The sequence below is a fragment of the Carcharodon carcharias genome, chromosome 30 (assembly GCF_017639515.1).
Source record: "Carcharodon carcharias isolate sCarCar2 chromosome 30, sCarCar2.pri, whole genome shotgun sequence".
Taxonomy (NCBI): Eukaryota; Metazoa; Chordata; class Chondrichthyes; order Lamniformes; family Lamnidae; genus Carcharodon; species Carcharodon carcharias.
This window is the reverse complement of record NC_054496.1, coordinates 6,583,609-6,599,199: the sequence shown is the minus strand read 5'-3', so window position 1 is coordinate 6,599,199 and position 15,591 is coordinate 6,583,609. Positions and strand designations below refer to the sequence as shown.

The window sequence follows — 15,591 nt, the reverse complement described above, 5'->3', positions numbered from 1 at the left end:
AAATAGCACCACGCCAAGCCTCCACCTGAAGCATGAGGCACAAAAAGACAATGCCTTGGTTTAATGACCCATCCAAAGGATGGCATCTCCCACAACACAGCATTCGCTCAGTACTGCATTGGATTGTCAGGCTAGGTCAGGGGTCTGCAACCTGTGACTCTGGAGCTGCTTGTGGCTCTTTAACATCTCATTTGTGGTTCCAAACTTCTGTGGTTGGATTGCATTAACATGAAAAAAACCTAAAAATATTAAGACAAGAAAAGTAAGAGCTGTGTTTTTATTGTGGGGATAACATGCTAATCAATATGCTGCACTTGATCATTTTAGCAAATGATCATTTTAATGAAAAACATTGTTGTGCTCCAAATCTATTTGAGTGGGGTAACTATATCATGGTTATAGATAATGCCTTTGGTATGAGGAATAGGTTTTACAATTGTGGTCATTATCCTTTCCAATGTAGCTGAGATGATAACTTATTCTGAATGTGCTATTAGAAGCTTTTTTTTAAATCACAAGAGTCAACAGCTGAAACAATTGTCTTGATTCTATGCATCTAAGTTAAAGTTTGTTTTAAGGGTGAGTTTACTGACAAAATCATAGTGAAAAAATTCAAAAACTGTGATAATTCAGAGTTTGACTTATTTTAATTTTTTTCTATTGATACATAAATTTAATACATGTATTTTACGATATATGAAAATTATGCATGTTACCAGAGACACTTGGCACTTTGCCAAGTATTTGGTTTAGAAATGCTGAATTTTCAACTTGTGGCTCCCAATAGTTTTTATTTTGGACAATTTTTTTTTTAAAAAAGGCTTTTCAGATAAAAAAGGTTGCTGACCCCTGGGCTAGGTTAGACACTCCACCCTCTGGTGTGAGGCGTGAACCCCCTTCTTGGAGCTGTTCTCGCAATGAAAAGATGTGTTGGTGGAGCCTCCAAACAAAAGTCGGGATACATAATAAATGAATGCCCCATCTTTGATCTACTTGGCAACATGACATAATTATGCAATGCAAGTAAGGTCTTCATTCTTGAACACCTATGCATGAGATTGATAACATGTAAAAATCTTCACAAACTTTTCTTTGTTAGTTATGTACTGTAGTAGCAATTACCATGGCCTGCAGGAGCATGACAATGGATAAATCCACACTATACCTTTTGCTATTTTGATGTCCAGGGCTGTCCTAATTAGTGCCATGAGCGTGGAGTTGAAGTGCACACTGTTGTCATCAGCAACCGGTAAATCCATTCGCAAGAGCCTCTGCAGGGAACCAATCACAACAAACCTAGCCCAAACCATTTGCTGTTTGGTTGAGTCACCGCAAAGCACTTGGAGGCTCTTTTCATTTTAGTTTAAACATTGTCAAACAGTTCATTCCATTTGTGTACAGATGCAAATACGCAGGTCATCATTGCAATTTAACACGATGCACACAAATAATCAGTGGAACAGTAAACAATGCAATGGTCATTCCCAGTTCCACTTGAGGTACTGACATCCAGTTAACAAACACAAGTGATGCAATGCATGCAGCATGCAGCACAAGTACCCCACAGGACAAGCAGTGCAGTCAAGTTCACACAGAAGCTTCTAAGGATAAGACAATTGTGTTTCATTCACAGTTATGCTATAAATGCTATTGCTTAAAATCTGCTCTCTCAATGCAATGTAGCATTATTCAAGGATAATTAACAGCAGCATCCAGAGGTTCTTGAGTGAATTAGGAATGGACAAAGATAGTGCATTTGATGCAATTAAATCTGGAGACTATGAAATGGTTTCAAGGTTATTTTTGAGGAAAGTGTAATGCAAGTAATGGAAAGGGGGTGGAGAGAAAGAGAGTGCGAGAGATAATGGGGAGAGGAAGATAGGCAGAGACAGCATGAGAGAGTGGGGATGAGATAGTGAGAGCTGAAAAATGGCAGAGGTATTTGAAGAAGTGTCCAAAAATCGTCGTGCTGTATATAAGAAACAATGGAAATCATTTAAGACATACATGTTCCAACTCAGGTTCCTTAATGGTACCCTAGGGGCTGTGAAGTCATTAGACCTCTATATTTATTGACTTACTGACACATTTGTATTTCTGTACACTGGCAAAAGGATCTCTGTATTGACAGCACTGTGTTCCCATGGACAGTTAAAACTCAAGTTAGGACAGGGAACTGTTGGTCCTCAGACTGTGTCAATATGAGTATCTGCAGTTTGCCTCCAGCTGCGTGTCAGTATTTGCTCTCTATCTACAGCAGTTATGTCATTATTTACAAAAGGTGCATGAGAGATTTGACACAGGGTGGAATTTTATGTCCCCTCCCACTAGCGAGATTTTCCAGTCCCACCGAAGTCAATGGACGTTTGAACGGTTCGCCACATTTTATGGCCCCAACCCCGCGTGACGGAATGCTGTCCAGGTCTTGCTGCATATGGACACACAGACTGCTTCAGTGTCTGAGGATCAGTACTGAACACTGTGCAATCATCAGTGAACATTCCCACTTCTGACATGATGATGAAGGGAAGGTCATTGATAAAACAACTGAAGTTAGTTGGGCCTATGGTACTACCCTGAGGAACTCATATCTAAACATGAGTAAATGAATTATATGGGAAAATCAAAAAATCCATATGTTTGTTCCCATGGAACCACAAAAATGGCTTGGGAGATTGGGGGTATTGAAAGATGTTACAGAAGCATTCTTCCCATCAGCACAGACTTTTCTAGACAAGCAGTATTGTTTGGAAGGACACAAAATGTCAGAAAGGATTAGCAGACATCAGCAAAAGGCCATGTATGTAAAAAGATAATCACAAAGGAAAATGTAAATGTGGGAAGATAAGAGGGAAAAGTTCATTGGGCATCTTTTTAAAAATAAAAATATAAAAATCAGAGTCTGGTGGTGTCAGGGGGAAGGTAGAAGTTTGATCTGTATTGATAGGATTCTTTGTGCAAACCAGAATGAAGAGGCTGGCTCCATTCCAATACCTGATCTCTTGAGAGTTGGTTTTGTGAATAGTGTGTTACTATGTGTCACTTTCAATGGGAATTTGCTTTTGGTTGAGGAGTTTTTGCAAGCTAACTGGTTTATGAATGTTTAATGTTGGTATAATTTATTTTTGCTATTTTTAGTTTTATTTCTCACTTTTTAGATGTTCTTCGATTTTGCAATCAGGACTGTCCTTCCATATTTGCTATGGAATCCATGGTCTTTCTGGTCTATATGGCAGTTATATAATAGGTGGAGTGTTTAACCAATGAACCAATGGAGGGGTGCTCTGCTTTCGGTTGGGAGCTCAACATGTTTTGGGAAGGGAACAGTTGGTCATAATAATGCAATAAATATCAAACATATCTAAGCTCTGTTTTATGTTTATTTGAGACTAGCTGAGCAAGATGTGGAACCACAGGAGAATGATTCATGGAAAAATTATTAATTGTTTTATATCATTCAGCGGAAACAGTTAAATCATTAACTGAACTGCTTATTTTTGAGGTCATGTAAAAGGTCAACACACAAGGTATGGAACAAAGGGGAGTGGAGAGCTTAATGGTGAATGGGGACGGAAAAGATTTAAACTTGGGCCACCCAGGGAAGAACAGGATGAGAGGAACAGTTCCACTGGGGTAAGAAACAAGATCAGCCGCTACTGCTCATCAACAATTTTTAAATTTGAATCATGGCCCTGAGAGGGGCATCAAGCACAGGGTAAGGATAACCCCTGAGGGAAGAAGGGGTAATCAGAGATTGCTGTGGGCCCAGCTAGGCTGCTCTCTCAGTTTCCTAACAAGCTATAGAACCCCAGCTGGGGTGAGCCAGAAAGAGGCATAGGGAAGAGGGAGACCATATAGGGAAGGGGGAACAATTAAGCAAATTACAGGAAGATAACCTAATGTAAGATTTGCCTTTTTAAAATTTACAGTATTCCGTTAGAACCATTGTCCATCTCCCCTCAAATTTCCTTCCAATCTCATCCTCCAAAAAACCCTTTTCCAGTTGGGAGGTCCACAGCACAGATATCTGCATGGCAGCCTGTTTCTGAAGCCCACTAAGTCCCATTCCTGATATTCGAAAGAACATAATCGCACCTTACAGCTTTCAAAGGCCAATCAACACAGCAAAGATGATATGTCAGTGACAAGACGACCATATAACTTGATCCTGGGACTGCCCAGTTGCAATGTAAGTGTTGACTGACATCCCTACACCAATGGGAGGACATAAGTCGTACTGTCTGGTTTATCTGGGAGGAAGCAGGCTGGAATTCAATTAGAAAAGTCCGGCCATTCCACATGCTGAGGAACATCATGTGACCAAATATCAGTCTTTATCTCCTGCCCAGTTAGCTAGCTAATATAAAAGAGATTGGCATATTGACATTAATTAACTACAGATTGTTCGTGGTAAACTTTTAAGTCCTCACACATCAGCTGTGGGGAATAGATAACCACTTCAGCAAATTGAACAAAATTATTCTAGAAACTTAAACAGCTATTAGCAAAATAAAATATATAGTGGAGTGATTTCTAAATTGTAATTTGTGAGAGCAATGTGATCTAGACATTTTGGTAATCTAAACTAATATTGATTATATTTATATATGCGTACATATATTACACTGTCATTCTCTACAGACAAAATTAAATAAAGGCACACTTTCTGACAGCCCCTGGCATGAGCACACTTGCAAAATCAGTGTGCCACCAATGCAAAAAACATGATCTTTCATCCAGAATTATTTTTCATATTCAGTTAATTGATTGGGAAAAGGGAGCGTGCAAGGAGGCCATAGCTGGTACCATCACATGACATAGAGAGCTAAATAACCCATTGTGACATAAGCATTGCATGATTACACCTTTGTATAACCATTACAGCTTTTTATGAGTCTGACCCAGTGCAGTGAGTGCTACATGTAAATATGTCTACAGACATTAGTAGTCCTTAATTGGTTGCTATCAGTCAGGAATAAAATGATCAGTTATCAGTAAATATGTCAGAAATTTTTAAAAGAATAAATGAATGAAGGAGCAGTTTTTTTAGAAATGTTCTTTTTAGGTATGAAATCCCTCTATTTCCAATTTTGCTGCTAGGAGGACAAGCAGATGATCTGCTCCCAGTCCAAAGCTGGGCACTAGGGAATCGGTCACCACAGACCTGCTGAGATTCTTCCTCCTTCTGAATTTTTCCCCACTCTGTGGGGAATAGGAACAGTCCTTGGCTTCTGTTTTCTATCTTTACATCTCAGCGTGACCATCAGCAGTGGTCATAAGCTGGTTGCCCTTTACCTATATGGTGCCTTTACTACGCTACAATATATTGCATCTACGCTATTAAAAAGGCAAGATGGTGACTGACATGCCAGCTGAGCTCCCATTACCAATCCCCAATTCCACTAGTATTCTGATGTTGAAATTATTTTATTTCTTTTGCTTTCAATTTTGACAAGCCCTGCTTTCCAATTCAGGTTTGGCACGCTTCCATTTCTAGTTTGGCAGCATTCCCAACAAAATGGCCAACATTGCCTTGATGTTCCTGGTGAATTTGGAGTGAGACTCATTGAACCAATGGCCTGGGCACAGTGTGAACAGTCCATAAAAAGGATCACAGTTGCTGTTAGCCATCAAGTTTCATAGAATTTACAGGACAGAAACAGGCCGTTTGGCCTAACAGGCCTATATTGATTCCTCTCACTTTACTTCATCTCACGCTATCAACATATCCTTCTATTCCTTTCTCCTTGATGTGCTTATCGAGCTTCCCCTTAAATGACCTATGCTATTTGCCTCAACTATTCCAGTACGGTAGCAAATTGAAAATTCCAATTGAAATTACCCACTCTCTGGGTAAAGAAATTTCTCCTGAATTCTCTATTGGATTTATTAATGACTATTTTATATTTATAGCCCCTAGTTTTATACTCCCTTTCAAGTGTCAAACCCCTCAAAATTTTAAAGATCTCTATCAAGCCACTATACAGACATTTCTTTTCTAGAGAAAAGAGCTCTAGCCTCTTCAGCCATTCCTGATAGTTATCACCTCTTAGTTCCAGTATCATCTTTGTAAATCTTCTTTTGCATCTTCTCCGGTGCTTTTATAGCCTTCTTGTGTAAAAATGGAGGCCAGAACTGTGCACTCCTATGTGTGGTCTACCCAAAGTTTTAAATAAGTTTGACATAGCTTCCCTGCATTTCAGCTTTATTCCTTTGAAAAGGAACCCCTGCTTTGTTTACATCGTTATGGCTTTGTTAACCTGCATTGCTAATTTTAATGATTTGTGTATCTCCCTGGATCTCTTTGCACCATTTGGGCTCTTATTTTTCAAGGATTATGTAACCCCATTATTCCTCCTACCAAAATGTACCACCTCTCACTTAACGATATTGAAATCAATTTTCCATTTACACATTCATTTTGCACGATTAATATCTTCTTGTCACAGTTTTCTTCAGTATTGAAATCCCCTCAACTTGGCATCATCTGCAAATGTGAATAAATGGTGAATAGCAGTGGGACTGGCACTAATCCTCATAGAAAACTACTTCCCATCTTCTGCTAGTCTGAGTAACTACCTTTAACTCCCTACGCTCTGTTTTCTATTTTGTAGTCAGTTTGCTATCAATTTTGCAACTTGTCTGCTGACTGGCTTTAAGAATCACCACTCATACACCAGGTCTGAGATCAGCCTGAGTTCCTTACAGCCAATACTGTATTAACAGATTTTTTTCCCAAAGCAAACAAAGAATCAAGATGACAACTTGGGAATTTGAAATTCTACAGGAAACAAAGCATCCCTCAGCATCAACTTGGAAGGTGCCAGGCATTGAAAGCCTAGAATTTGTTCAGCACATTGGCCTTGGTCTCCAATCATCAGGCAAGCCATGGTCTTCCATTATTTTCATTCTTTGTAATATTTAGATAAACAGAGCCTTCTTATCACTCTTATCTTTCCTGCATGGAAAATTACATGTCTCAGGCGTTCTTTAGAATTACAGTTTTTAGGAGTGGTTAGGTTCAAGAATGCACTGTCTGAGAGTTGTGGAAGCAGATTCAATCATGACTTTCAAAGGGTATTGAATAAACTTTGCGGGGCTACAGGGAAAATGTGGGGGGAGTGGGACTAGCTGAGTTGTTCTCGCAGGGAGCCAGTACAGACATGAATGGCCAAATGACCTTTTGTGTTGTAACCATTCTATGATGCCATACATAATTATGTATGTACTGTGGCTGACAAAACACCAGACATGCTCTGAACTCTGCTATTTCAAGTTCTTCTATATGTTATCTATGATTCATAAATATAACTCAAGACTACTATCTATGCCCAGCTGTGAGCATAATTCTTTGGACCACAGCCCCTAACACAGCCCACTGGCTCAGTCTGCCATTCTTTATTGCACACATTGTCCCACTCCCTTTTACAATCCTGAGTTTGCTTCTTCTAGTATCTTGTCAGTAACTTTGCCCACCTTTCACATTACATTACACTTTACCTCTCTCAGTTTGCCACTCTATCTGACACTGTTTCCCCACTGATCTCCCTTTCTGCAGCTCCACATACTTGAGTCCATCTATCCCATCATTCCGTTTGAATCACTTGTCTGGTTTGCATCTTACCCACAGCACCAAGACTACCTTGTTGAAAGTTACCAACAATATCCTTAAGACTCCTCAACCTCTCCTTAGACTTTGGTACAACTGAACCTTCCATCCTCAGTGGCACTGCCTTTTAATGGTTACGTACTTGTCAGAGAAGACTTCTCCTGTGCCTGCGTTATCATGTCGAGCATTTTCCAAGATTCCATTTTTAGCTCCACTCCAATCTCTTGTTTATATACTGTGGTTGGCTCAGCTTCCACCTGTATGTTGACATTACCCAACACTGCCCCTTTATAACTCTTACTATGTTTTCCATCTAGCTGCTTCAGGCAGCAAGTTCAGGATGTTCCACAACTTTCTCTAGGATAATAATAGCAAGATTGAATCTGGCCCCATGAGAAACTGCTCAATTCCCCAAACCCTCAGTTGCTTACACAGGCTAAACCCAGGAGTTCACATCCTCGATGTCCAATATGACCATGAGCTGAGCTTCAAACTCCACGTTTGGTTTTCTCACCATCTATTATCTGCTCTGCAATGTCATTCATGTCCCTCTCTATTTCATTTCTCCTGTATATGAAACCCTCCAATCTCGACTTCCCCAAGTCAGACTCCTGAACTCTTTCTGTCCTGTACTTCCAAGGAAAGGCCAGCTGTATTTGCAACAGCAACTGGTAAAAGTATCTTTGACCTTGTTCAAAGCAATTATTTATAAATATATGGGACAGTTCATACTGTAATTAAATTACCCATATTAGAAAGTGGGCAAATACATCCCCTTTGAGAAACCTAGTTCTGTAAATTTCATGGATAGCAGACTTAAGTTTGCTGAGGTTCACCTTTTAGAACCTGAACTGGGTTAACTCAAATACCCTAGGACCTGTACTCCCAAATAGGGGTAGACCCAGGGTCAAAATCTTGTGAAACACAGGATTAATTGGTTCAAGGGAAGTGCAGGGTCATTCACCATTCTCACCTCATCACCAACGGCAATGCCTGATCCCCGAGATGTGGTTTATGGCCGCATTTTGTAGAAATCTACCTGACCCATTAAACATTAACTTGTGCTAAAATCATTCACTGACATTTTTGGTTTTGGGGGCCAAAGTCATGAGCAACACTGAGTAGCAGGCAAATGAAGGCTCCACAGGTATGGAAGAGAAAAAAATTATAGGAATATATGCTCTATAATAAAGCTCTTTCTTTTGACCTACAAAGGCCAATCTAAAAGCATTCCCTGGCTTTCTTATCCTTGCAACAAAAGACAAAGAAACAGCTATGGATTCCAACTCTGGTGATATCCCACAGCAGAGCAGAGAACATGGTGAGGACCATGGATGATAGGACCTGGGTTGCAAGTGACCCCAAGCCAAAACAAGAATATTCTGCCACAAATGGAGTATTTGTGTCTTATCTAGTCAGCTTGCAAGAGGACACATAGATTTTAAATAGTAATATTTGTTTTCACATTCATTCTGTTGTCTAAAAATTGAAAATGTGTGCCACCTTGAGGTGAGAATGGGGTAGAAAATGTTGAAATTAGGACAGGAATAAGGAACAGAAAAGAGATTATCCATGGGCTGGAAAAGAGAGGTTATGAATGGGCTGGAAAAGAGGAGGTTACATATGTGCTGGATTATGTGAATTTCAATGGGAAACCATGCCTGAGATGGGTGCACTGATATGCCAACATTTTGAATTTTAACCGAGATATTATGTTCTTCTCTGTGGTAAACACCCCATTATAAACAGACATGGGGCAATCCAGCTCCCAATATCAAAGCAAACATATTTGTTTTGCTTGCAAGCACTAAAAACTAAAAATGAAGTTGATCTCAGCATTAAATACACTGCAATATGGGTAATTTTATAGGAAGCCACATTTAAAATCACAAAAAATTTGGTAAAAAGGGTAAAGTTCTAGTATTGGATAATCTCAAGGGCACAGCATTTTGCCCACTAATGACTGCCTATTAATGTTGGCACATCTTCACATTGCAGCATGCAGAATAGAGGGACAGAGAGGGGCAGAGAGAGAGAGAGAGAGAGAGAAAGAGAGAGAGAAAGGAGAAAACACAAATGATTAACCAGGTGTATTATGTAGGAAAAAGGGACCAATACAGGTTAGAACTGCATTGACAGAAAGAAAATAGGTAAAAGCTGGAAAAGTTAGTAATAGATAAACGGTCAGAGGTGAACTTGAAAATCAAAACTATTTAATGCTTTAAAAATTCTATTCTTCAGCCTGAATATCGGAAGAGAAATTGAATTTTCCCTCTCTGAAACACACAACAATCATGCAACCCACAGGAAGGGGAGTGTGCTTGTTGTAAAACAACTTTCCTATATTGAACTTTTTAAAATTTTGTTCACATCAATCAAAACAATGATCTTTTCCTTTCTGATTCAGGTTTCACCAAGCTAAGGAAGGCTGGATTCAAACTCTGTTTTGCATTCAAAATACAAAAGCAATAATGGTAGAGTGGGTGATATTTTGATGATGCATTTTCTGTCCAACACTCAGATCTCACAGCTTCTCAGGATCTCACTTTTCCTAACTCTCCAGGGGAAGGATTTCTCTGGCTACAATGTGTATGAACTCTAACTGCATGTAAGGCTTCCCGTCCCTAGCAAGATTGTGAACACATTCTAAATGAAGATTCACTGCAGGGGATGTTTGCCATGCGTAATAACCAGAAGAATTCTAGCACCTTTGTCTTTGGTTGTGAAGGTAACAAAACAGGGTAATCTGTTTAAGGGCATTTGGGTTTGTGATTTGAATACTGGTTTAAGAGAACAATGCTCAAACTCTCAAAGGCCCATGCAGTGAGTAAATGCATGGACTATTATGATACTGAGTCAAAAGGACCAGCAAGGTCTCAGGTTCCATCCTTGATTTGTGTTGAGTCAGCTGATCTCTGATGGGATAGTGGTTAGATTCAGTATACCCCAAATAGGAAAAAGTCAATGTTGTCATACTAATGTTGGACAATGCATGTGCGTGAATGTCATCTGAAGGCATGACCAGTTGGCTGTGGCCAACTCCATGGGTCAAAAGCTTGCCAACACTTACTAACTGATTTACCCTCAAAGAATGGCCATCCAGGTGGAGTGATAAGAGTGGTCAGCACCTGTGGAACCTGATTTGTATTAAGTATTAGTGCCATCAAGCGAGATGGGAGAAAACTGGAGTGAGGGGATAAAGGGCTTACATTCATTTTAGTTAATTGTTGTTAAATTTTGGATAAGTTGATCTTGAACAAAACTAACCCGAGTGGCTATAGAACAGATTAGGCTGTTGGAGGTGAGAGGGAGTTGGGGGGAGGAGGGTAAGAGACTACATGTGCTAGTTCCTTGGTTGAAACTTGAATTCACATCAAGGCCTTTATCTAAATCGATTCAGTCAGAGCAATGGTGAGTGTAATTTGAGGTACTTGCCTGGACCACCAAATCTCTGAAAGAATGATCCCCCCCCTCCCTTTCTCTTCCATGCAAACACACCTCTCACCAGATAATCCAAAAGGGAGACTGGCACATTTGCAGTGGGAGTCTAGAGATTGCTTGTTGGTTCTCCTGATGCAGTGAACAATAAACTGATCTGAAGGGGGGGGAAGATGCAAACTACTGAAAAAAAGACGGGAGGAAGAGAGTTTGGCCCTGTGGAATGTAGTGAGTTTTTTTCTCCAGAACGCACTGATAGCAAGATCTGTAAATTCTAAAGGCAAGGGAAAATGTTTATCTAGCCCAATATCACACCCAAAAGCAAGTTTTTTGCTCAATTTTTAAAAACCAATTGCTGGATCAAATACTGCAGGTAGGCAGAAAAGCAAAATCGCCACAATGATTTCAATTAAGGGGAAGTAATTGAGTTTGGGAAATAAATTAAATCCTCCTAAAAGAAATTGAGGTATGATTTTTAGATATGTATTCCATCAACTAATAGGTAGATCACAATTATTGTCAACCCTCTCAGACTCCTCCCACTTCTTTTGGACTGCACGATCCCTGACCCTAACAGTTCAAAGGTCACAGATTTTCTCCGACACACTGAACACTAAGGACATATTTCTACCTTATAAGCAACTCGCGCAGGGCATTTCTTCCCCAGGCCTAAGGGCGGAGACATGTGTCTCAACATCTCATACATATCAGTGTAACTGATGCGGCCACTTTGTAGCAGAAATGAGGCAAAAAGGAGATGTATCCAAGACGAACGAAAAGAAAAATGGAAGGAAACAAACAAAAACAAAAAAATTACAAGGTTATTCTTTATGGGTCTGTCAATTGCAGAAATTCACCCAATATCTATGCAATGTCAAAATATTGCATAGAAGTACAGAGAGCATTTTCTTTTAGTCTTGATGAAAAGTCCTCTGCCTGTTGTGAGGAGATGCCAGTCTTTGTCAATGCAGTTTCTGTCCCTACAGTAATGAACACTACTGTACCCAAGATGCCGAGTGATATTGGTTACGACAAGCAGCAATGGCTGAGGTTGAGGTTGGTCAGTGCATTTCCATGCTATTTTCTCTAGGTGACTGCATTTTCCTGCACATTCTACTTCAAGAAATGCAAAAAAAGAGAAAGCACACTCATTCATTGATGCTTAGGTTGGTAGGTTAGTGGAAGTCAAACCTTGCAGGCCACCCTATGAGGACATTTCTTGCCTAAGCCCAGAGGGGGTGAGATAACACGCAATAAACTGTACATATCCTTATAATGAATGCGACCGCTGGAAAAAGAATACAATCAGTTAGTGAAAACAAGGCTCTGAGATTAAAACAGAGCAGAACTTCACAAATTAACATACAGGAACTTAATTTAAAACAGTATAAAGCACAGCACTTCAAAAACACTGAGCATCTAATTAGCTGGTTTGTAGAGGCTCAACCATCATATCAAAGCAACTAGAATCCACCTTAAACAGAGTTCCATCCTATCAGTCAGTAGCTAGAATATAAATCAGGTATCTAAATTCTTACATAGTCCAGTTTTCCTCTCATGTTGAGGTGTTTGTTATTAAAGTTTTTCAATGAATTTTCATTAATTCTGATGGCTGCTTTACTGCTGAAGTCTTGACCCCATCCCTGGCTGTCCTTTGACAAGTTTTGGACTTGGGATAGGATGGTGAACCAAATATACTTTTCAATGTAGGTAGAAATGACTTTGACTATATATGACATGCAATGACTATAATCAATTCCATGTGATGTAATTGTTCTGCACAATGATTATTTCTAATTGCAAAGATCTCACTTTGATTAAATTTCTTTTAAGGATTTAAAAATCGGCATTAATATGATGTTGATGTTACGACTTGCTTTAGAATCTAAGTCGTACTGTAGAGTGAAGGGGGAAGACATAGGAAATAATACTCAAACTGCCTGAACTATGTGAAAACAGAATTTTTATTTTAACAACATGAGAATGTGGGGTTGAGATTACAATCAGATCAGCAATGATTTTATTGAATGGCAGAGCAGGCTTGAGGGGCCAAGTGGCCTACTCTTTCTCCTAATTTGTATGTTCACATGTAACATGAAATGGCCATTAAGCCAAACAAGGTACATCCCTTTTCAAAGTTGACTCATGAATCCTCTTGATCACTTATAAATTAGGGTAATGTATGAATCGCACTAAGTATTTGCAGATGATGTAAGTATGTTTACACACATTGCAAATTTATCCTCTTCAAGAATACCATTTAAAAGTTTACAATCCAAACTACAAACTCCTCTCTTGTTAAGAGCAAAAAAACCCTGAAAATCTAATTTTGATTCCAATCAAGCATTTCAGATCCACTGTCACTATTAAACAGTGAAGAGATGTGTCTTTAACAAAAAATAAATACATTTGGTATATTCCTTCAATCCTAGATAATTCAGGAAATCCTCGCTATCTCTCTGACTTCTGAGCCAGAATTCTTCTCTGATATTGCCCAGAATAAGGCAGAGATAGCCTACTCTCCCTCCAAGTTAGGCTCAGCACTTGCCTAGCAAAGCTTTCAGTGGGAGCCTCAATGACATATTTGGGGTACTTCCTCCCTATATAGTCCACATCACCTCTTTTAGTGCTACAACATTGTTTCCTTGTACTAGTGGGCTCCCTATTGTTGGGGGTGGGGGTTTCATGTCAAGAGCCAATGTGCCTCACAAATGAATCCTGATTTAGAAAAATGGATTGGGATTGCATCACGCTGAAACTCCACCCCAAAGAGGAGAATCCTGCCCCTGGAGTTAGCTTTGGTCAAACGAGGAAATCAGAAGTTGGAGTGATTCTTTATTTGAAACTGTGGTGCTTAAGTTTTCTGAGAAAATCAAATACCAAGCCAAAGTATCTGGCAGGCACATATGGTGTCATAAAAACAAAAATAAAAATAAAAACAAAAAACTGCGCATGCTGGAAATCCAAAACAAAAACAGAATTACCTGGAAAAACTCAGCAGGTCTGGCAGCATCGGCGGAGAAGAAAAGAATTGACGTTTCGAGTCCTCATGACCCTTCGACAGAACTGGGTGTTCTGTCAAAGGGTCATGAGGACTCGAAACGTCAACTCTTTTCTTCTCCGCTGATGCTGCCAGACCTGCTGAGTTTTTCCAGGTAATTCTACATATGGTGTCATAATGGCCATTAAATTTATCAAGCAGTTTGTTAAGCTGCCATTTAGAATTTTAGGCAGGAAATACAGTCTAGTGATTTCCCCCTAATCATAAATCTGTAGACTTACTGCTGCCTCGGTCACCTTTTGATACTCTACACCACTGAATAGACAGCATGAGGGCAGAAATTTTATGTAGCACTGTTCCTGCTGTTAGGGTACAAGGCTTTGCTGCTATGACTCCATGAACAGGGAGCACTATCCACAAACCATTGCTCTGTTCACAATGCATTGGTTACAAGTGCTATGATGTTACAGTCAGAGATCTATACAACATTTCTGCTCCTTCAGCTGGTGTTTCTTAACTGTAAAACAGGACAATAAAGTTACTGAAAAATGTGCAGCTATCTTCCTTTACAATTCTTCCAATTCAAGAGCACTGCCATACACTACACATCCTATTTGGTCTTTTGGAGACTAGCTTTCATCCACTATAAAATGGGTAGTGACATTTCCAATGCACTCCTGTTGAATGGATATAAAGAAGCATGCAAGCGCTGTATTATTACTATATGCACTGAAATGCAAGACTGAGAAAGAAGGGAAACAGTGATGGTAAACCTTTCTCAGCTTCCGTTCAAAAACCCAAGACGCCAGAATCATCTAAGTTGCTGTCAAAGTCAATAGTGAGATCCAATCAGTTGTTCTATAAATTCACATTACTTTGGTCTCGAGGATCAGAGTTCAGACTCCAGACTCAACTGTTCTTTCCTCTTCCATTGTCCAAATCAGTGGGTATTGTCAGCTCCTGGCTTGGTTCCTAGATAGGGAGGCTTTATCCTGGCAGATGGACAGGGAGTGGTAAATAGGTGCTGATAAATTGGGATATGATCTACAGAGGACTCCACAGATTTATTCACATCACTCTCTCCCACTGTCTCATTACCATCTCAGCCCACAGTTCTTATTCAGGAAATCACGGGGGGTGGGGTGTGTGTGTGTGTGTGTGTGTGTGTGTGTGTGTGTGTGGGGGTGGGGTAGTGTTTTACACAACATGCTATTTCTGAGCATCGGTTGTAAATCATAAACATTAGCATGAAGGATAACTGTAACCGTGTATTCCCATTAACTTTGAGAGACCTTTAACAGGATCCCTGGATCCATCACTTTCCTATCTTTACTCTCACAAGCCCCATAATTTTCAACAAATCAGTGATTAGAAAGGAAAAACAAATCATTCAACAGCCATATGAGTGACTTCAAAATGTTAACCCATGTTATGTGTCACATTACAAATGATGCTCTTAGTCACTTAAATTGCTCTTTTTTAAGGTGCGACCTGCATTCCTTAGTGACATATCTGCAGCTGTTGCAAATAATGGCCTATCCTT

The 15,591-nt window shown here is 39.7% G+C and overlaps 1 protein-coding gene across 1 annotated transcript in view; it reads right to left on the bottom strand.

Moving 5' to 3' along the window:
• LOC121271161 (voltage-dependent P/Q-type calcium channel subunit alpha-1A-like) overlaps positions 1-15,591 on the bottom strand; it is a 760,453-nt gene that overhangs the window by 83,618 nt on the left and 661,244 nt on the right. Inside the window, exons 40-41 of the mRNA XM_041176921.1 lie at positions 11,679-11,775; positions 1,166-1,271 (exon numbers count right to left, since the gene is read on the bottom strand). Of these exons, the coding sequence (XP_041032855.1) occupies positions 1,166-1,271; positions 11,679-11,775 (203 nt within the window). The remainder of the gene's footprint in view (positions 1-1,165; positions 1,272-11,678; positions 11,776-15,591) is intronic.